Source organism: Camelus dromedarius, chromosome 9 (assembly GCF_036321535.1).
Source record: "Camelus dromedarius isolate mCamDro1 chromosome 9, mCamDro1.pat, whole genome shotgun sequence".
In the NCBI taxonomy this organism is placed as follows: domain Eukaryota; kingdom Metazoa; phylum Chordata; class Mammalia; order Artiodactyla; family Camelidae; genus Camelus; species Camelus dromedarius.
In genome coordinates, this window is record NC_087444.1 from 20,513,691 (window position 1) to 20,535,829 (window position 22,139).

At 48.2% G+C, this 22,139-nt stretch overlaps 1 protein-coding gene across 1 annotated transcript in view; it reads left to right on the top strand.

Moving 5' to 3' along the window:
• Positions 1 to 453: 453 nt before the first annotated feature.
• ATP1A1 (ATPase Na+/K+ transporting subunit alpha 1) overlaps positions 454 to 22,139 on the top strand; it is a 29,376-nt gene continuing 7,690 nt past the window's right edge. Inside the window, exons 1-13 of the mRNA XM_010980699.3 lie at positions 454 to 749; positions 10,710 to 10,814; positions 11,518 to 11,577; positions 13,433 to 13,636; positions 14,266 to 14,379; positions 14,798 to 14,932; positions 15,016 to 15,133; positions 15,573 to 15,841; positions 16,340 to 16,538; positions 16,806 to 16,915; positions 18,823 to 18,957; positions 19,685 to 19,877; positions 21,177 to 21,352. Of these exons, the coding sequence (XP_010979001.1) occupies positions 738 to 749; positions 10,710 to 10,814; positions 11,518 to 11,577; positions 13,433 to 13,636; positions 14,266 to 14,379; positions 14,798 to 14,932; positions 15,016 to 15,133; positions 15,573 to 15,841; positions 16,340 to 16,538; positions 16,806 to 16,915; positions 18,823 to 18,957; positions 19,685 to 19,877; positions 21,177 to 21,352 (1,830 nt within the window). The 5' untranslated portion in view covers positions 454 to 737. The remainder of the gene's footprint in view (positions 750 to 10,709; positions 10,815 to 11,517; positions 11,578 to 13,432; positions 13,637 to 14,265; positions 14,380 to 14,797; positions 14,933 to 15,015; positions 15,134 to 15,572; positions 15,842 to 16,339; positions 16,539 to 16,805; positions 16,916 to 18,822; positions 18,958 to 19,684; positions 19,878 to 21,176; positions 21,353 to 22,139) is intronic.

Here is a 22,139-nt window from a genome sequence, read left to right on the forward strand (position 1 = left end):
AAAGGCTCCTCCACGCGAGATGCCTCTCCCCGGTCCGCGGAGATTCGGGGGCCCAGTTCGGAAGACGTACCCGCACCCACTGCGGACCTTGCGTGCCCTCCAAAGCAGGCCGGTCACGCAGGGCGGCGGGAGGAGGGGCACGGGAGCTGCAAGCCGGCCGAGTCCCAGCCGGCCAGCCAGCCGGCGCGTCCCGCAGTGGCGCGGCCGCAGCCTCCCGGGACTTGGGCACGCGCGCCCCAGGCCCCGGCGCCCTCCTGCCGGGAGCCCCGACCAGCAGCAGCCGCGACCAGCAGCAGCCGCCTCAGCCCCGGCCCGGGGGTGGGGCTTGGGGCGGGGGCGGAGCCAGGCCCGCGGCCGGTGTCAGGTTGCTCCGGTAACGGTGACGTGCCGCTGTGTGGGCGGGGCCAGCACGCAGGTTGCATATTTTAGGAAGTGAGGAGGAGGCGCGGGCTTGAGCTGCGGCGGGGTCTGGGGCGCAGAGCAGCGGCGGGAGGAGGCGGACACGTGGCAGCAGCAGCGGTAGCAGCCCCGGCGGCGGCGGCGGCGTCTGCGGCGGCAGCGGCAGCAGCGGCATCGGCCTGAGCCGCCGGCCGTCTTCCCTCATTCCCGCCCGGCGGCAGCCCTAGCTCCGTCCTCTCTGCTCCCCCGGCCGCACTCGCTCGGCCGGGAGCCGCTCTCTTCTTTTCCCCTGATTCTCTAGCGACAGGACCCGGCGCCAGGCACGGACCACCGCCAACATGGGGAAGGGGGTGAGTGTCCGGCGAGCCCGGGGAGGGGCGCGGGGCTCCCTGAGGGGCGGAGAGGGAAGAGGAAGAAGTCAGGAGGGCGACCGCAGCCAGCGGGAGGCGGAGGAGGAGGAAGCGGCGCGGCGCGGAATGGGTTGGCAGAGCGGCGAGGCTTAAAAGACGACGCACTTTGGAAATGTAGGGAGCGCAGTAATGGGGGGCGGGCGGGCGGGGGAAGGGAGCGCCGAGGACCCTCGAGTGGGGCTGCGGGCCCCCTAGTCCAAGTGCGCCGCCGGCCCGGGGGTTCCTGGAGGCGGCGCCTGGGAGCCTCGGGCCCGGGAGGAGGAGGGAGGACGGCGGCTGGGCGGCCCAGACCAGGAGCGGGCCGCCGGCGGCATCCCCAACCCGCTCCCCTCCCTCCTCCCCTCCCCTCCCCTCCCTCCGCCCGCCCTCACCTCCCGTCTCTCGCCTTCCTTTTTCCCTCCGCCCTCCGTGCCCCGAGGAAAGGCGTGCTCCTCCCCTTCCCCTGGGGCCCTCTCCCTAGCCCCATCCCTGGCTGTGGTTCCCGCCGCGGTTCCAGCCTGGGCGCTGGGGGGCTTCCGACGTGAGGGCGGCTTTAAGGTCCCAGGTTCCTTCTCCTGGAAGCGCCGGTGCTTAGCCAGTAGCTCGCAGAGGCGGCCGCCCTCCCCCCAAAGGAAAAAGCTGGCTTCGCCTTACTGCGGAGCCGGTCGGGCGGGCTGGTGCCAGAAAGGGTGTGTCTTCGCCCTAAGATGGCCTTTAAGGTATACTTTTGGGAGCTTTAATGAGCTATTTTCCGTAAACACGGGATGCACCCAGGACTGCTGGAGCAACTGGAGTGGTCATCTTCCTGGTGGGGAGGGTGTGTGTAGATTTTATTTGGAAGGATGAGCCTGGAAGGAGGACAGGCTGATCCACGAGGGCCTCTGGATACAATAATCTCGAGAAAGGACGAGAGGCGGGGTGGGAGTGCTGACCCGCGGAAGAGCGGTTTCCCAAGGAAGGAAGGGTCCACGGGACAGGGGAGGGAACGCTGTGGGGATACCAGACAACGGGAACTGTGATGACCCGCAGCTACGCCAAGAGACTGGGTCCCAGATCCCAACGGGGCCAAAGTCCAGTTGAGAAAAGTTGATACAAAATAACAGCCGAAAATATCACCTGATGAGATGAAAGGACCAGGTTGTGGGAATACTGGTAGGAGAGAATGTGCTCCATTGTATCCAGAGCTTGCACAGTGCCTCGCACTTAGTAGGTCTTTGAAGGTTCTGGGGGCAGTAGGTCTTTGAAGGTTCTGGGGGCTCCTCCATGTGGTGATGGGCGAAGAGAGAGGGTGCATTCTTTGGGGACTCTAAATGGGTTTTGAAGGAGGTCATTGAAAGGCTTGGACCTGGTAGAGAGGATTAGAAGTGGGAATGCACAACTTGTATCTTTGAAAAGCACAAAATGCGGAGGAGGGCTGGCTCAGGTCAAGTAGCTAAAGTCAAAGAGCTGAGTGCCAGCCTCTGTGCTCCCGGCGATGAAAACTGGGTTAGTGGCCTGTGCTGGTGGCACACCATCAAGCCCTTGGTCACGCCGGTAAACAGGCGCTTCAAAGCTCATTCCTTCATCTCTCCCCCCTCAAAAGCCGTAGTTCACGTCCTGAGCCACACGTGACTGATTTGGGGGGCCGTGGAGCTCATAGATATGTACCCGAGGCCTAGGAAGGTGAAGTGATTTGCTCAAGGTCAAATGGTTGGTTAGTGACACACCAGACGTCCCTGATTCCTGAACAGCCTGTGGTCTCCCCAGCCTGAATAGTCACCCAGTCCTTAACATTGCCTTATATGCAGAACTCTAAAGTTATTTTTCAGATGAGACTGGGGTGTTTGTGGTGCTGAATTAATGGACCAGAGAGACGTTTGACTAAGTTATGTCCATAGATCCATATATCCCTTTCGTAACCACACACATGAACAGTAGTGGTAAAGACAGCAACACACCTGGGTTGTGGAGGCTCAACCAAGATGTCTTATGGATCCTAAGAAAACATCTAGCAGTTAGCAAACACAAAAGTGAACAGTAACCGGTTAACACAAGCTGATAATGCCACTTATCTGCTGGTTGGTAGTTAGTATTTTGGGGACTCTGATAAATTGAACATGATACATCGGTGGTTGTGTATGTATATGTGTGTGTGTGTGTGTGTGTGTGTGTGTGTGTGGTGGTGGTGGTGGTGGTGGTTCTCCTTGGGTAAAGTTACCCCTTTTGTCCCCAGTGATTTACTGTGATAGTCCAAATGTTTAGAAGGATATTTTATGCTGAAATGTTAGGATTTTTCCACATGGGGATTAAAATGTGGGTGGAGAGGTGACTAAAGCCCTGCTGATAATTGGTTAACCAGGAAGCCTGTGTTGGCAGCTGATTTTTAAGGTCATTGTTAATTTCTTCACCTCCTCTTCCCACTACTGTTGGGGGCCTAGATTTTGATGATGATTTTTCAGGTGATTTTTGTTTCTCCTTAAAAATCGATTTCCTGAGCTTTTGGGAAGGAAATGAAAGAACAGCTCCTGCTGAATCATTCCTGGATGAAATAGGATTTTGTCCTTTTTTTCATACTGGGTGTTTTTGCCAGTGACTTGGCTTAAATCCACAACCAGGCCTACCACCCACAACCCTTTGGCTCACCAAAGGTACGCAAGAAACTCTTTTTTTCCCTCAAGTTCACAAAAGATGAGGGGGAGGGGGGATGTCACCAGGTCCTCTACTGCAGTTTTCCATTGTTTGAATATTAACTTAGTTACCAAGAAAAATCACAGCTTATGGGTAGTGATATAAAGAGCAGGGAAGAGGGTTCAGGTGAAGATTGCACAAGGGGTACACATGTCAGCAGAAATCCTGGTTGTATGGTAACATTATCAGCTGCCCTTTTGGAGCTCAACTTGAAAGTGTGACTAAATCCCCTCTGGCTGCTATAAAGCTGGTACTTTAGACTGAAAACATTGTCAGGGAGAGTCCTCAGAGTGGAATTTTGCCCAGGCCCGGCCCAAGCAAGTGGCCTGGTTACGGGAGGAACTAGTGACTAGCCCTGGGGACAAAGAAGGTCAAGGTTGCATCACACCCTTTGCCTGTTAAGTGGCCCCCACTCCCTCCCAGTTCTGTACCCTGTTCTGAGGGTGTATTCTCTTTGGGTAATTTACTGTTTGTTACTTTGTAGTGTTCTCTGCCAGTAAGTTTGTAACACTCTGGTGACTCACCTTTGGGTGGGAGGGTAGAAAGGGGGAGGTCTGCATCATAAGTCTGAGAAGATTGAAAGTAGGCTAAACCTGACACCCCCCACCCCTAAAGGGGGGGGGAGATTTTTTAAAATCCAGTAAAGTGTTGATCCAGGGACAGCTAAAACATAAAATATCCAGACCCCTGGAAATGCTGTTTCTAAATTGCATTTAAAATAAAAAGTGGTGAATTCAACATTATAAAGCACCATAGGCTTGGTACTGAACATTCTGCATTCTGAAACCCTTCTAAATCATTGTTTTCTGGTTATTTTAGCAACAAATCAGCAGATAAGTGACTTTCTGTCCAGAGAGACTCTGTTCTTTTAAGCAGAATACCGAAACTGCAGAATGAAAGAGGCTTTAAGGAATAGTTTTTGAAGGATTTTGTATGGAAAAGTAAGTAAAATTAGTTTCTTGATTTAAAACAAAAACTTAAAAAGCCCTGAAGTGTCAGTTTCCCCATCTGGCCATTAGGTTGAATACTCACCCAGGGGAAGTCACCTGTTTTGTTTAGAGAGAGTACAGAGCACGTGTGAGTGATGGTCCAGCTCTGAGGGAAGATCTGGTCTTTATGAACTGTGAATTTGCTGTTCATCAGTTAGTCCTAAGCCTTTTCAAAACTAGAAAACCATTTTTCTTTCACCTGAGCATTGAAAAGAATGGGAAATATTATGAATTACTTTCCAAAGGGCAGCTGAGTGGAAGTGTCAGGGGACAGTGCTGAGATGCAGTGGAACAGCATCTTGGAACTTTCGTCTACTTTCATTTTTCAAGTAAAGGGCTTTACATTTTTAGAGTGTGTGTCAAAGTCTTGCGAAATAAAATGGGCTTTTCAGCCCTCTGTGATGGGCGGGAGGGTGAACATTTGTGTGCCTTCTTCTAGCCGCCCAGGGCGCTCTGCCAGCCAGCAGGCCAGAAGAAGAAACACGAGTGTCAGATCAGATGGGCTCACGGTCATCAGAGTGGCTGCTTTTGGACAGCAAAACACTGGGCAGAATGTTTCCCCATCCCTGCCAGAGCTGTCCGATTCTGGATTCTGCTGAAATTACGTGTCCAGCAAGTGATAATGTGGAGGACAGAGAATTTTAAAAAGCCCAGTAACAGTCTTTTTAAACTCTCTTTCGTTTTTATATTTTGGGAAAAGGAGACATAACCTAGTCAGGTTTGAACTTTTCTCACATTGCAGTGAATTGAGTGTGAGAGGAAGTGTGTTCTTTGGCTGGAGTCAGAGGCTGTTCTTTGCATATGAGTCACCTCCTTAGTTGTGCTTAAATCTGTTGTCGGGAATCCACAAGAATTTCTTCACGTGTGTTTGACTGACTGTTGGGGATAGCACGTCCTGTCAGTGAGAAGAGAGGCACCCCAGTCCACCCCCCGACCTGCCCTGCAGTTTTTCCAAGGGAATTTTGGCTGGTAGACCCCATTCCTTAGTTCCTTTGTGACTTTTCGATGAATTATATCTGAACGTGAATGATCTCTGTATCCCTACTTAGTAACAAGTATCAGGTGTTTTCTGTTGGTGATCTGGAGAGGTGATCCTTGATGGCTTGTCCTGTCGTCTCTGGGGCCCCTGTTGTTTGGGGGCCGGATGATCAGAGTCTTAAGGTTTTATGGCTCCAAACACCTTGGTGTTTATCTTTCCAGTTTGTCATCATGGTGAGGGCAGGGCCTCACACACTCTGGGGTGTTATCCTCTTGTGTTTTTCCTGTACCCTCCACATGGTGCTTCCATGGTGCCATATTTGTTTTATTTCAACTCAGGTGACATTTCTCTAGGGCCTTGCACTGCCTTTGTCCCCTTTAGCTCGGCAGCCGTTTTACATCCCACCGTAGGCTTCAGGGTGCCAACTGAGGCATGATCAGGACTTACTGGAAATTGATTAAGTCCCCTGTTAATGCCTGTGTCAGTCATTAATCCATTGTCTCTTAAACCCTCAACTTCCTTTGAGTAGCACTAGCCAGAGTGGTCTGACAAAATGAAAAAGGGGTGAGGAGGGCCGCAAATTGGGGAAACGGGCAGAACATTTTAACTCTTCATAAGATAACCCCATTGGAAAAACAGGGTTTTTTTTTTCCCCTAAACTGAGAAAACAAAGCACATTTTTAAAGAGGTAGTAAATCTAAAATATGTTGATCATTTAGATGTTTTAGAATTTTTTTGAATGGTCATGGACATACGATTGCAGGGAGGGTGGGCTGGCAGCCTGGTTAAAAATTTACATTTGGGGAGAGGGGGGAGGAAGGTTAAGCCTTGTTCATCTGGGGCCGAGGGAACCCGCTGGCTAGAGCTGGAGCTGTTTTCTTTGCCCCCTGCCGGCTGATGGGCTGCAGCCCAAGTTTGGAGGTACTGAGCTGGGCTCATAAAGAGACCCAGTGCTTTGGCCTTGCTACTTGATACTGCAGCTCACTGCTGGCTTAGGTGAGTGAGTGAAGGAATGTGAAGGCATGGTGGTCCCTCGATCACCTCCTGTTCCTTCCTTGCCTGCCCCCAGTGCTGCTCTGGGCTGTCTTCCCTCAGCCCCAGCCATCTCTAGCCTCAGATCCCTGGCTAGAAAATTCCTTGTACATAAACTAAACTACTTAAGTCATTTAGGAGCAATTGGAGGTGTGATGAACTGGGCGTGGTCATTTCTCTTATCTTTTAAGTTTCAATTGATGATGAAATTAAAAATGCCCAAAATGAGGTGGGTTTTTTTGTTGTTGTTATTTTTTTAAGGTTTAAAAAGACTTTCGTACTGAGGAATGATAGTGATTTATATGTTAATTAAAACCAAGTTATAATAACCCATAGCGCTTTTTGCAGAGTGCCTTCACATATGCGATTGTGTTTGATAACGATTTAATAATATATCACCACAGGAAGATTGGAAAGCCTGTCCTGTAGCAGTGCCTCTGGGCAACTGGCAGGACCAGAGACCATCCCACCCCTCTGCATTCCCTGCTAAGGTGGAATTTGCCAAATTGGGTTCAGAGGTGCCGTTTCTACAAACCTCTCGGCCAGCTTTGACGTGGGCCACCTTTGGGGCAGTGGCTTGGATCCTTCTCCTGGCCCTTCTTGATAGCACAAAGCTTTTGTTTGTCTGTCAGCCTTGAAAACAGTGCAGTTTTTTGGTGTTTTGTTTTCAGGTTTGACGGCGGCCCCTCGAGTAATCAGGCTATCAGGGTGCCTACCCTGGATTCTTTTGTAGTTACACCAGGCATTAGGCTGACTGTTCAAGGTCCCATCCCTGGCACATGACAGAGCGAGAGTGACTCGGGCTGACCTTACAAGCACCATCAATAGTCCTGACTAAGGGACGTAGACATCTCAGCTCCCAAGTACCCTCTAGACTTTTATCAGCAGCAATTTCTGATGTCGGAAGAACTCCAAGCTCCCTGCTGGCCACAGGGCATTTTGCTGATATGGTGGGAAGTGTGGCCAGACATGCACCCAGACAGCACTGTCAAGAAAGCCTCTGAGGCCGGCCCTGAGGGAGGCTGGTTGAGGTGGGTCTGAAGGCCTCGGGGCGGCTTCAGCTTACACAGACCTCTAGTGACTCACCTCTGGGATGGAGGCTGCTCTCCTAAACTCCGTGCACCTTTTGATGTGTGCCTTTTTAGAAACTGGGGGATAACTTTCCTTTTCTGCACCTGTCATGTCTACCTCCCACTCCACCCCCTTAAAATCATTAATCACTGGAGAAGAGGGAGGGGCATCTCCAGCCCCAGCAGGTCCCCGGGGGGCCTTGCTCATTGTAAGGATTCAGGCTGTGTTTTAAAGGAGCGATGGTTAACCATGGTTCCTCCTGTCAAGCGTGTTCCCTCCTCCTCTCCTGGGCACCCTTTCCGGCTACTCAGATTGAGTGGTGGCACAACTCAGAGTCAGTCTGAGGAGATGAAACCCCTGGGAAGCACAGGGTGAGGGGATGACACACTGGAGGCTGTGTCACTCTGGGCAAGCCCCTGCCCTTGCTGTGACCTCCCACTTCCCAAATTAGAATGGAAAAAAAGAACCGGAACCCAACTGACTTCTTGTTCACAGCGGAGGCCTTGAGCCCCTGTTGTACCTTTCCTCAGAGACACCACGGTGGTGCCCGAAGGGTGCCATCACCTGCAGCATGGTGGGGCCAGGGGTGGGGGAGCTGATCTGACTTTTCTAATGAAAAAAGCAGGAGTTGTGTACCCCACCGCCGAGAGGAATGTGGAGGTCACTGCAGTAGACTGGGGAGACCAGTTATCTTTCCCCTTGTCATGACCTTGTTTTTTTTCAAAAGCTTTTAAAAGAATAGAGAAAATGTTGTCTTAATCCGTTTTTAAGTTGTTCCTGCACCCTCCCTCCAAACACACACACACACACACACACACACACGCGCGCACACACACACAGATTTTTTTTTTTTTTTGAAACTCTAGTCATTGAGACTGGTAGAGGCTGAATTAATACTTGGTTCCCATCCAGATGAGCTAGCATTATTCTTTTACTTGGAGGAAAGAACCAAATTATATGAGCCGCCTGATCTTCTTGACAAATATTGCCTAGTGAAATAATTAAAATCTTGAAGGAAAGGAAATTTCACTTGTGATTACTTTGTGTGTCTTTCACAAATGTTCTCATTGAGGCTCCCCCTTAAATACCATGAATTGATGAAGGAAGGGGAGGGTGATTAGGGAATCCTGAATCCCAGATACCTATTTTGTAAGTGGGGATAAGACTTTGGAACGAGTCCAAGGCCTGGCTCCTCCAATAGTTCTCGCCCCCTCTTGGAGTGAAAAATATTGAAAGTCTGAAAATAATGAAAGCACATAAGTGGCAAGGCCGAGGGATTTTCAACTCCGATTTCCATATATTGAAATTAAATATATTTTAATGATACTCAACTTGCTGAAAGAGAATTTGCGAACTAGATTTTAAAAATCAATACAAACTGGCCACATAAGTCTTTAAGAGATCCCTAGTCAATGTCTCGGAAATGATTTTTAAGTGCTGTGCTTCCTCATGAAACAGACGAAGGAAATCCCACTCAGACCATGGTTCCCCTCTGGTGGGAGCCTCACCTTTCCATTTTGTCCTGTCTTCCTGTTTGCTTTCAGCGTGCATGATGATTTTCCATTTCAGCTCTGGCACCGAGGGCTCTCCCAGAGAGGCACTCACAGATGTAGTTGCTTCACAGTGGAGAGAATGTCAAGAATGCTGACTATCTTTAGACCTGCTTCATTCTTAGCAGATAAGATATTATTGACACTAAACAACACTCTGGAAAAAAATTAATTGTCAAGGAACACGGTAAATGTGACCACACGAGTCTGCTCCAAGTGTCTCTACAATGTGGGCAACACCAGCTGACTTGGGGCAGATCTCTTGACAGTCTTAAGAGCATATTTTCAAATTCAAGTGAATACTGTATTTCTTTGGCATAGCCGTGTCAGCTATGACTGAAAGACACCTGTGCTGTTTGCTTTTTTAATTTATTTTTATTTTCAGCTCAGTGAAATTTTAATCCAGACTCACTTCTGCTTGTTGCTTTTAGTGGATGGTCATGTCCTTCTGTAAGTTAGACATGAGCCAGGGAGAGCCACAAATGAATAGAAATAGCACTGTGTTATCATCCATTATAAGTAAACTGTTCACATCGCCTTTCTTTGCCCTTCTGAGGCGATAGCGGTTGCGGGAGGCCCTTGGTGGGGTGGGGGTGCCTGCAGTGAGGGGCCTCGCCTGCTCCGGGGTGGCGCTGTGGAGCGCTAAGTTCAGCCTTTGTGTAGCTGAGCTCAGACATTTTAAACAGGAGGTGGGGGAGTGGAGCAATCTAAATTTAAACTATAGAATCAACATTTTCTCTCAAAATTGTTCCAGTTTTTAAGAGGCGTGGGTGGATCCTGTGAATTGTGTGATAATGCACATGCTTTTTCCTCCCTCCTGCTCGTGGCAAAACATTTCCAGTGACTTGCATTTGGGGGCTTTATTCTCAGACTGCAGGCTGGGGCGGGGGCTCCCTTTTTTGTCTTTCACTTTTTTAAGAATTTTAAGGACTCTTGGGCTGGCTTTTTTTTTTTTTTTTTAAAGAAGAAGAAAAGCTTAGCGCCCTTAGGTGATCCCTAAAGATGTTTAAACTTGATGTCACCACTTCTTTGCAAAGATAAGAATTTAAACATGATAAAAGTAATTAGCATGGAGGTGTTGATCAGTTAATCCTGTCAAACTTTTGAGGAGGTAGGCAGTATTACATGCTCCACCCTAGGGAAGAGAAACTTGGAACTTGAGAATTAGTGACTTGCCGGAGGACAGGCAGCTGGTGAGTGGGGAGCCCAGGATTGGAACTCAGGCCTGTCTGATTCAGAATGCAGTTGCACGTGTTGTCCTCGAAGTTAGGATGTAAACATAGTTTCATTCTTTCATTGGGGAAGATGGGAGGCCAAGGTATGGAGATTTTGACAGCGCAAACCCTCTCCCCTCCACCATTTACCCCAAGTGGAAGCAACTGGCAGGGCCCTTCTGAGGCCTGGCATGACTTTCGCACTGGTGCAGGTGGCCTGTCTCCAGTTAATGATGAGTCCGTTTGTAGTAACACTGCTCTTGAGTATGCGGCGTAAACACACGCTTCCATGGATATTGCCCCAGCCACTGTTCAAAAGGATGCTGTCCTAACATGGCTGAGATTCCTTTCCTCACAATCTTGAGTTTTGAGATGCTGCTCCTAATTCACAACCACACCGTTCCCACGTTCTCCTGTAGGTTGGACGCGATAAATATGAACCCGCTGCCGTTTCAGAGCATGGCGACAAAAAGAAGGCCAAGAAAGAGAGGGATATGGATGAGCTGAAGAAGGAAGTTTCCATGGTAAGTACTAGGAGGAAGGTGGCCTTTTGTTCTTCTTAAAAATTAATTGTCTTAATGTTTTGAGTCTATGAGCCCCTCCACCCACAAGCTATCCTTCAGGTGGAGACTTGCTTCATTTTCAAAGTAAAGAGATAATGGCAGTTGGACAGATCTCACTGGGTTGCACAGGTTAATGTGGAAAGTTTTCATTTAAAAAAAGCTATTAGAAAAATAAATAGGTAGATAGAGCAAGCTGTTAGAGAGTTGGGCACATTTTTTTCAACACTCTGGCATAACCAGAGGTCCACAGAGGAACGACGGTGGACTCCCTGGGCCTTTGCTTTTGTGTCCCTGGGTCATGTTCAACATGGGGAACTTCCGACGCCTCCAGGCTTGGAGGCCTCCCTGGAGGCAACCCATCTAGACTTTGGTCTTCAGAGAAGGCAGGTGAGGTCTTAGTCTCTAAGACGGATGGGTTTCTCCAACGACATGGGGCGGCAGTAGGGCTCCCACCACACAGCTCGGGCCGCCCTCCAGTGGAGACAGCTCAGGAGGTGGCTGTGTGGTCGCCAGGCCATTGGGCAGCGGGGAGAAGTGAACCAGCCGTCTGCCGAGGAACAGCTCGTTCTGAGCCTAGTGATCGTGATGCGTGACACTGAGACTTTAAAATCCTTCCATATCCATACGGTACCGTGTTTAATCCTGTTCTGTCTCTTTCCCTCAGGATGACCATAAACTTAGCCTTGATGAGCTTCATCGCAAATACGGGACAGACTTGAGCCGGGTATGTACTAATTAATCTGTGTTGTCCAGCGCCCTGGTTTCCCTCTCACGTTTTCCCCAGTGTCCTGGGCCTAACCTTGGGGACTCGAGGAGAATAATGACCGCCACCAGCTGACAGGCACAGAGCCAGGGCTTTTGTATGCTGTTGTGCTGTTTTGCTTCCCCCAAAACTTTTTCAAAATGGACATTAGTTCCCCCATTTTGTAGCAGGTGACGGACTGCCAGTTAAGTGGGAGCCCCAGGATCTGAAATTGAATTGCTCCAAAGCCGTGCTCGTCCCCTGACCTTGTGCTTACAGATCTTCTACGTTTGTTAAATTGAGTTGACAATTTTCAACGAGTTGAACCCTCAACAGTTCAGATTTTTGCAGTTGTATCGGCCAGCTCGTTGCAGTATGTCAGGACCTTGGCTGGTCTGTCATTTCTTTGAAACTTGTTTTTTTCACGTTTCAAAGAAACCTTTCAATAAAGCATCTGTTGTGTGCCCTCATTATCTAGGGCATTTTGATACTAACTTTGCTACAAACAATATAAAAGTAAACAGGGCTACGTAGGGGTGGAGTTTGTTATTTTCTAGACAATCACTAAAAAGTCCGGGGAAGGACTTGTAGCCATTGTTTCAGTAGATTATCCAGCTGTTCTAAGGCGGGGCGGTGAACTCTGAGAGGAGGCCTGATTCTAAGGCCTAGCAGGCAGCTAGCTCTCTGAGCATGTCACACGGGCCGTGTCACTGGAGTTTTCAGTAGATTCCTATGAAGTGTGTTCTCTGAGATCCCAAGTCAGTTACTCAAATGCTGTGGGTCTGTTTTCTTAAACGGAAAGTGGGGTTAATAATACCTACAAGGCGTTGAGGTGAGAATTAAACAGTTAATCTGAAGCACTGGGTTCAGTGCCTGGCATGTGAGACAGCCTGGATGGCTGGGGTTGGGGGTTTTATTCTGTCCGGGGATTGCACCATGAACTGGAAGCAGAGGAGGGTCTTCCTGTAACTGCTTGGAGTTCTTTTTCCCTTTCCCCCATACTCCCTAGTTAACTCCAATATGAAAATAACATGAAAACAAAGTATTTATACACACTCCAGGCAAAAATGTGTTTTATGTCTTTTTTCTGACTTGGCATTGTATCATGAAAGTGATCGCATTTTCCCCTCATGGCGGGAGCCTTATGTCTCCTGTCTGCTGTCAGCGCATCTTGGCTTTAAGGCCCATTGGAAAACAGCAGGGCTCCGTACAGTGGACCCTTTCAGGGAATACTTTTCAACTGACAGGTGTACTGGGGGCTAGCTAAAGTATGCCCATGTGTGAGCCCTGCCCTGCCCGACAAGTGTTTTAATTGCTATCCAGAGAATGAAGTTCTATACTAGAGCTTGGCAATTAACCCAATAACAGGCTGGATTCCTACGAAGATTTTTTTTTTTCCTCCTTTGGTATTTATAGAGTGGTTTTTTTTTTTTCCCCTCTTCCCTGACAAATTCAATACATAGGAAACTCAAAGCTCTTCATTTGCAAAACTGAACTGATTCGTTAAAGTTGATATCTTTTTTGGTAAAAATGGAATTTGGAATGAATCCTTCATCTGAAACTCAGAAGAGACCAGACGCAATTCAAATCTGTCCATGGATCAATTTTAAAAGAATTTTAGTCTGGGTGTTGTAGGTTCCTCTGGAAACTTGGGCTGTTATTGGCCTGAACCGTGTCTGGGAGGGGGGCCCATCATGAGAATTTTCCAGCTTCTGTGTGGGCCTGGGACATAGAGTTTTCTCCCCAGCTCCCTTCCTGCAGCTTTCCTGCTGTCAGGTAGGTGTTTTAGCTTGTAAGTCCTGGAGTAGTTTGACTTACTTATTCCTCTGTTTCTCAGGGCTTAACAACCGCTCGAGCTGCTGAGATTCTGGCCCGCGACGGCCCCAACGCCCTCACTCCCCCTCCCACAACTCCCGAATGGGTCAAGTTCTGTCGACAGCTGTTCGGGGGGTTCTCAATGTTACTGTGGATTGGAGCAATTCTTTGTTTCCTGGCCTATGGCATCCAAGCTGCTACAGAAGAGGAGCCTCAGAATGATAATGTGAGTGCTTAGTTCCTCACTGGGATCAATAGGGATGTTCAAAGCCAGCTTTGCCACTCAGTTATTTTCAGTTACCCCTGGTTATTTGATGGTTTTTAATGGGGAAAAGTAGCGTCAGCCACTGGTGCCCTCAAGGCCCGTCCATCCCTCCTTCTTTCTTTCAAGTTCTTTCTCCACCTCCTGTCCCGTGTGCAGCGCTGCTCTTCCAAGCTGGGCGTCCATCGTGCAGGTGGCTGCTGTGAACGGGCAGCTCTGCTCAGGCCTTGGCCCGGGCCCGGCTGCCCCTCCCTGGCAGAGCACAGCTTGTAATGTGGGAACATCACACGTGTCCAGAAATGTTTGGTAGCCATGCTTCAAAAGTCACAAGTTTCAAAAGTCTTCGTTTCAATAAAGCAGGAGAAATCGATTGATTTCCGTTCCCAAAGTCTAAGTTAGTGGCCAAGTGTTGGTGTGACTCCGTTTCTGACCCTCCTGTCCACCATCTCCAGGACAATAAATATGAAGATATGAATTCTGTCTTTCTGAAGCCCTGATCTCTGTTAAAAGTCTGTTTTTAATTCAGTTGAAAATGGACTGGATGTTCCCAGTTCTCGGAGAGCCGTGCTCCTAACTCGTTTGTTCTGCCCCAGCTGTATCTCGGTGTGGTGCTGTCAGCTGTCGTCATCATAACTGGGTGTTTCTCCTACTATCAAGAAGCTAAGAGCTCAAAGATCATGGAGTCCTTCAAAAACATGGTTCCTCAGGTACCTGCCACTTCGTCCTTCCCCATCGGTGACTTGACAGCCCCAAGGACGTGAACTAGTGTGAGGTTAGGGTTTTCCGAGTATTCAGTGACTCCGTCAGAGGGAGAGAGGGGTGCTTTCTCCCCCCGACCCAAAGCCAGACCTATCTTTCCTCTGCCCCAGAAAGTGACTGTCTTTTCCCTCTGAACTTACACTGAAAGCGCACCCCTGATGGGAACAGGACTGCCGCTTAGATAGCCTGAGCAGAGCAAGCTTTTGTAACTTGTATAAATAAAAAGATGAATATCTCTGTTTACACGTTCAGATAATCAGGATTACAGATGGCGTTTTGTGATTTGATTTGCTTGTTTTGACACTCTCTTCTCATTGGTATGCGTTTTTATCTGATGGAATGGTGAACTGTTTTCCCCTTCCAAAGCAAGCCCTCGTGATTCGAAATGGTGAAAAAATGAGCATAAACGCAGAGGACGTTGTAGTGGGGGATCTGGTGGAAGTGAAAGGAGGGGATCGAATCCCTGCTGATCTCAGAATCATATCTGCAAACGGCTGCAAGGTAGGTCTGACCAGAACCTCCGTGAGTCGCGGCAGCCTGAGACAAGGCCGTGTGCTCACAGGATGTGTCTTCCTCACGGGCAGGTGGACAACTCCTCACTCACGGGTGAATCAGAGCCACAGACTAGGTCTCCGGATTTCACCAATGAAAACCCCCTGGAGACAAGGAACATTGCCTTTTTTTCAACCAACTGCGTGGAAGGTAGACCATTTTAAAGCACTCTTTATCTTTAGCACGGTGTGGCGCTTATCTTGGGCACCACCAAAAAGGACCACAGGCACGATTTCCCTCTTCGTTCTATTGGCCCCATTTCTGACCACATCGGTCAAGCACAGAGCAGAAGCAGAGGTTTCTTTGCTGGCAGGAAAGCCCAGGGAGCCTTGGGCTGTGTTCCCTGCTCCCTCCCTCCAGCATGCCTCATCTGTTGGCAGCACTAATAGCGTGGGTTTGGGAGCCTGTGTCCTGCTAGTGGAGAGAACGCCCCTGCCAGAGTCCCAGCATATACCACCCAAGAGCTGGCCCTTAAAAATATGTGTGTTTCTGTCTGTTTTGTTTTGTTTTAACTCTGCTAGGTAGTCATACACATTCTGTGGCTTCTTTGGTAACATGTGGTACAATTCTGCCTCCCCCTCTTCTTAAGGCACCGCACGTGGCATTGTCGTGTACACTGGGGATCGCACCGTGATGGGCAGAATCGCCACGCTGGCTTCTGGACTGGAAGGAGGCCAGACTCCCATCGCTGCGGAAATTGAGCACTTTATCCATATCATCACGGGCGTGGCCGTGTTCCTGGGCGTGACCTTCTTCATCCTTTCTCTGATCCTGGAGTACACCTGGCTTGAGGCCGTCATCTTCCTCATCGGTATCATTGTAGCCAATGTGCCCGAAGGTTTGCTGGCCACTGTCACGGTAAGAGGCTTGGGAAGGTGACGCTCGCTCGCTCAGATCTTTGGTCTTCAGCATGAGACTCTCTGCTGCCCTTTCCTGGGGGCTGCCAACTTGGCTTTATTGCACGTGTCTGTACATGGGTCGTCTTCAAAGCCACCCGGTAGGGTTAGATGGTGGAGCAGACCCCGGCATGTCTTTATACAGAAGATAGTAACCCAGAGTATACTTTGTTTCTTAAATGATCACAAGGCCCAGAACGGTGTAGCAGAGAAAGGAGATCTTCAGGGTGAGTGGGGGAAACAGAATATGATAAATCCTAGCCATTTTCACTTTTCATAGACTGCTCAGTGGAGGAGGGCAGGGGAAACCCCATAGACATGTTACCATGATTACTTCTTCAGACTTGAGAGGAAGGTGGGAGAGATACAGACAAATGGCTTCCACGTTAGGGGGTACCAGCACTTGTGTAGAATCTCAGCCTGGTTGAGTTTGAAGTAATCAGGCTCCCGACACTCGCAGGTGTGCCTGACGCTGACCGCCAAGCGCATGGCCAGGAAGAACTGCTTAGTGAAGAACTTGGAGGCCGTGGAAACCCTGGGCTCCACGTCCACCATCTGCTCAGACAAAACCGGAACTCTGACCCAAAACCGGATGACGGTGGCCCACATGTGGTTCGACAATCAAATCCATGAAGCCGACACAACGGAGAATCAGAGTGGTAGGACCAGGGCCCACCGCACACTGCAGCCTTACCTGCTTGCTTCTGTTTTTGTTTCTTAATTTTTTGATTTTGATCATTTGGTTAAGGAATAAAGGGTTTTAGATTTTTTTTTTTCCTCTGCATGTCAGTACAAATATGGCTGAAAAATACCTAAAACCCGACTAGTTTCACTTAACTGGGAAATGAGATGTGGGGTTTCACATTCTTATGGGACTTCTAATACAGAGTTAGCGCATTCTTTTCCTCTCCGCTTGCCTCCACCAGGTGTCTCGTTCGACAAGACCTCGGCCACCTGGCTCGCTCTGTCCAGAATTGCAGGTCTGTGTAACAGGGCGGTGTTTCAGGCTAACCAGGAGAACCTCCCTATCCTGAAGGTATGCTCGGGCGTTCTGTTAGGCTGCCTTTGTAGTGCACAGATGCCACACAGGAAGCACCATCCGAGTGTTCTTTCTAATGGCACGTGGCCTTTGGGGGCTGTGAAATAACTGTTCATCGTAGGACACTCAGAATGGTCCACGGAGTGCTTTGCGATGTGTAACTTGAGTTGTGTTATCTGTAGATTGCAAAGTACTTGGAGTGCCCCGTGGTCCATACTGGCCGGTAAAGGCAGAATATACAGTAGAAACTGATCAAGGGGGGTTGGGGGATGCAGCCTTTACTGGTGAAAAAAACCTAACTAATGAAATCTAGTCTTACCACTCTTGAGTTTATATGATAATCACGTAACCTCATAGACAGCGAGGGCTAGTTTTGTGACTCGATAATCGCATTTGCATATTAGGATATAGTGGATTCCAGTAAATCCCTTAAGCCATTTACTTTCTTAAAATAGCTCAGCTATTTCTCTTGTCTTATTTGTTCTTAGCTTGCTTACTAATGATGCAGAAATAAGCTCAGCCTCATGGAATTCACATGAAATTTGAAAGGACTGAGATTTTTCTCTGTTGCCCATTACGTAAAGACGTGGTCCCAGAAAGGTCACGAGCTGCACAAGGTCTTTGAGGACGGGGACGAACCATACAAGGCCCTCTGGGCTGGCCCACTCTCAGGGAAGCTGCCTGGGGTGGGTCTGGGTAGAAACCACGTTGTCCAAGCGGATGTGGCTCAGATGGAACGGGGACGGCTTGTGTTGTGAAGCTAGGGTTCCTTTATTCCTTAGAGGAGATGAATTGACGTTGATTTGAGGAGGATGTTGTTTATCTTGGGATAAAACTTGAAATGCCTGCTTCATGTTCTTTACCTAAGAGTGGAAATTTTCTAGGCTCTGAGCACAGGGACCCACAAGTATCCAATCTTTCCTCATTTAAAAGCTCCAGAAAGGTAGCATGAGATGTATTTCTAAGTATTTCAGGAGGTTGGGGCCATGCGATGTTAATGGCATCATTTTAAAAAAGAAAAAAACACAGTGCAGCCCTATTCTGCTTTAGTAAAGCTGGTCTTTATTAAAATGATCCCACTTATGTCATTTTCTTACCAAACCTGTCCACGTTTCTTATTATCAGAGCTACTGCGTTTGGAAGCGACTGTTCTGTTAATCTGCTCATTTTTGTGTGCAGCTTGGCACACCAGCATTCTTAAATGTTTATCTGTACAAGTTGGCTGCAGCAGCTGAAAATGTTGTTAGTATGTTCAAATTCAAGTGTGTCACACCAAATATCAGTGTGTGTTACCTGAAGTGTGGGCTTTAACTAAAACGTTGGCTGATTACATTACCAATGGAGCTAATAATAGCTTTCAGTTTGCATCATTCAGGCGCAGATAATTCTGCTCAATTGAATTATGTTTAGAACGTAAAGTCCTCTGCTTTGCCCTTGACACAGGCAGTTTGCCCTCAGTCTCGAGAACCCAAGGCGTTTTCTTTTAAACTGCAGGGCAATGAAGGGTACCATAAATATTTATATTCTCCCTCTGTGTTTTCAGATTCATAACCAGGAATAGGTGGTTGGGAATACTGTTAGCTTTGAGATTTCTCAACAGGCCTGGGGAAGGTTAAAAAAAAAAAGAGAGACTGAAGTAAGTTGGAAGGGTGTGTTATGTTTCTCCCAAGGGTAGGTGACACCTTTGTGCACTGATTCAGGTGGGGAGGCTGACAAGGAGGAGGTTGGGGTTGGAGTCCTACAGGCTGTGATGCCATGAGCCACTCGCCACCACCGTGCTCCTCCTCACCAGACCCTCCTGTGCTTCTGATGGGATGGGAAGACATTCTGAGTTTTCTGCTGCTTTTCAGTGATGCCTCAGTGAAGCGTTTTCAGGGTCATTAACAGAGAGCCTCTGTTCACAGCGGGCAGTCGCAGGCGATGCCTCTGAGTCCGCACTCTTGAAGTGCATTGAGCTGTGCTGTGGATCTGTGAAGGAGATGAGAGAAAGATACGCCAAAATCGTTGAGATACCCTTCAACTCCACAAATAAGTACCAGGTCTGAAGAGCTGGGGGCATCCTGGGGTGGGCGAGGGGACAGAGGGAAGGACAGAAGTGAGCGGGAAGAGCTGCTCACCCTCCCTTTCGGACTCTTACAAGTTAAACACTTTCTAAAAATGAATTATTCAAACTTTTTATGAAGGATTTAACTGTAAATCCTAATCCTGACCACATACCGAGAATCCTAATTTATTTGAATATCAGTAGAATAAATGAAGCTTTTTTTTGTTTTTGAGGAGGGAAGGTAATTAGGTTTATTTATTTTGATGGAGGGACTGGGGACTGAACCCAGGACCTCGTGCATACTAAGCACACACTTTACCACTGAGCTGTACCCTCTGCCCCAAGTGAAGCCTTTTCTAAAATGCTTTCTGGGTCTTTTGAATTCTTGTTTGTGTTTTGGAGTAGGTGTGGGTATGTGGGGAGGGGGCTAGGTAGGGCTTTAGGTGCTCAAGCATGTACCAATCCCTTGTTCTGAATTTTCTTCAGGAAAATTCTGTCCATGAACATGTGTCAGGGATGTATGAGTACCTCACCAAGCTTGGTTTTTACTGTAGCATTCAAAGTATGCCCCAAGGTGTGAGGCACTTCAAAGTTCAGAAATGGGATTTTGGTTTGTTTTTTTTTTCCCCCGAAACAAATACTAAACAGTAAGGAGCTCAGCTTCCCTCCATGGGCTGCCATGGCCAGCCATCCAATGTTCACATCTCCACAATCCTTTTCAGTTGTCCATTCATAAGAACCTCAACACAGCTGAGCCCCGGCACCTGCTGGTGATGAAAGGTGCTCCGGAAAGGATCTTGGACCGCTGCAGCTCCATCCTCATCCACGGCAAGGAGCAGCCCCTGGATGAGGAGCTGAAAGACGCCTTCCAGAATGCCTACCTGGAGCTGGGCGGCCTTGGAGAGCGAGTTCTGGGTATGTAGATCACCCGGTAAAAAGGCCAGGAGATGATTGCCGTTTATTGGGTTAACATCTGTCTCCTGTTAACCTCCCTACAGCCTTTTTGGGCCAATCCTCCTTCTCCTTTATTTGCCCCCTATTGCTTTGAAAACAGTGCTGGAGAAACTGGGCAACAGAATCCTGCTGGTTTGCTTCTGACTCGAACTTAGACCTTTGGTCTTGTCCTGGTCAGTTCTGTTTGCTCAAAAAAAAAAAGGAGGGGAAGAAGAGTTCTATTTTCTGACTTTTGTTGCAATGTTTGTGATCTGTAAAGTTAGTGAAATTGTAATGAAATCAAAATTCCTGGGGCACCTAGATTAAAGCCATTTCCTGACTCCCATAGAATGGTTGTGAATTTACACGGGCACTTACGCCACCAGCTCATAAAGTAGATAAACAGTGAACGTTGGGCCTAGAGTGCCACCTGTCCTTTCTGCTGTCAGCCACTGCGAATAAGAAGTACGTTCACCCATTGCATCCTTGGGAAAGTGGCATTTACAGTATTTTGTAGGTTGACAGGTAAAAATTTATGTAATTCTGTTCTCCTTAGTTTGGATTACTTAGAACTGGTCCCATTCTTTGCTCATACCTGCTCCTTCATCTAACATGAAGTGTCTTAGGTCTTTGTCCAACTCAAAGTTCACTCGAAAATGTTCTGTGTCTGCACCTCCACCCTCCCAAAGGAGAAGCAAGCTCGTGAACCTGCCTGATACCACTTAACGTAATCTTCCAACAACATTGAAAGAAGTGTCTTGAGTATCATGATTCTTGTATTAATAATACAAGATGATAACCCCCTTGGGCAGAACATGTCTGATCTGCATTTATCCTCAAAGAAGCTGGCATCGTGGCCCGCATGGGTGCTCAGGGATAGATTTTTGTTAACTGAACAGTGAGCAGAGATGCAGCCTTGATCCCCCCCCGCCAAAGGAAGGGAAGCTGAGACAAATAATTACATGATTTGCCAAATCTGAGTAACTCGGCAGGTCTAGGAGCCTGAAACCCTAATGCTCAGAATCCGTCTTTTCCACATTAAACCAAAACCTCTTCCCTTGAGGCTTGGGGACAGGTTCTGTCTTTTGCCTGGTTTTTCTTCCAGTGACTGTGTCATTCATCAGTGTTCACTAAAACTCATGTGGTTATCAAAGTAGACTTTAAAAAAATATTCCAAACTCAGCATCCAGCAAGAGGCAGGTGGTCTGAATGACAAGGCTCTGTTGTCCTGCTGCTGCCTTGGTCACTGGAAGTCCTCACAGGCTTCCCGCCCTCCTGCAGGTTTCTGCCACCTTCTCCTGCCAGACGAACAGTTTCCCGAAGGGTTCCAGTTTGACACCGACGATGTGAATTTCCCTCTTGATAACCTCTGCTTCGTGGGGCTCATCTCCATGATTGACCCGCCGAGGGCTGCTGTCCCTGACGCCGTGGGCAAGTGCCGAAGCGCCGGAATCAAGGTAGTGCTCGGGCGCCCTCCTTAGTGATGTTGCCCGTGGGGTCCACGTGGCAGCTGGTGTTCTCACCTGGACTATTAATTTCTCATCTCCCAAGCTTTAGTTACCACCAAAGAAGATGGTATTTAATACCAAATGGTATAAAAATGTTGGTGTAAATTGCAGGTGTGGGATTAAAAAACAACAACACTTAGATGTAAGCAAATTAAAAAGAGCAAAAGGCTTTAAGCTTTTGAATTTTGAAATATCTGCCTTGTTCTAAATGAATGTGCTCCTTGCAGTGAATGGCAAGTCTTCTGTGTTTTCAGTTCGCTTGGTGTGCTCTGTCTTAATTCAGGTGCGGATACAGTGTGGTTTGTTTAGTGTCCCTTGTTGCTGGCTGTTTGATTTGTTTCCACTTCTTCGTCCCCATGAGTATGGAATGGAATGCAGCCCTGAAAAACTTTGTAAAAATTATTTTCCCACCACTTTGACCATAGTCTTCCAGCTATAATCATTGTGTGAAAAAAGAGCAGTAACGAGTTTGAATTCTTGCTCCTTACTGGTTTCCCTCCAGATTGGGCCAGTGTAAGGATGCTGACCGGTGATATATGGCGCCTTCGCCTACCAGCATCAGATTTTATCATTTTTTTGTTGGTTTTAGTAAATTTGAGTATTTTTTTGTGCTAGTGTAAAAGGAAAGATACTCTAAGTGACCCTATGCAGAGATGAAATCTGGGTGTTACTTTGTGTCTTCTGTGAACATGTGTTTATATTTTTGGCTAGTTAACATCTATCAGTTTCACATTTG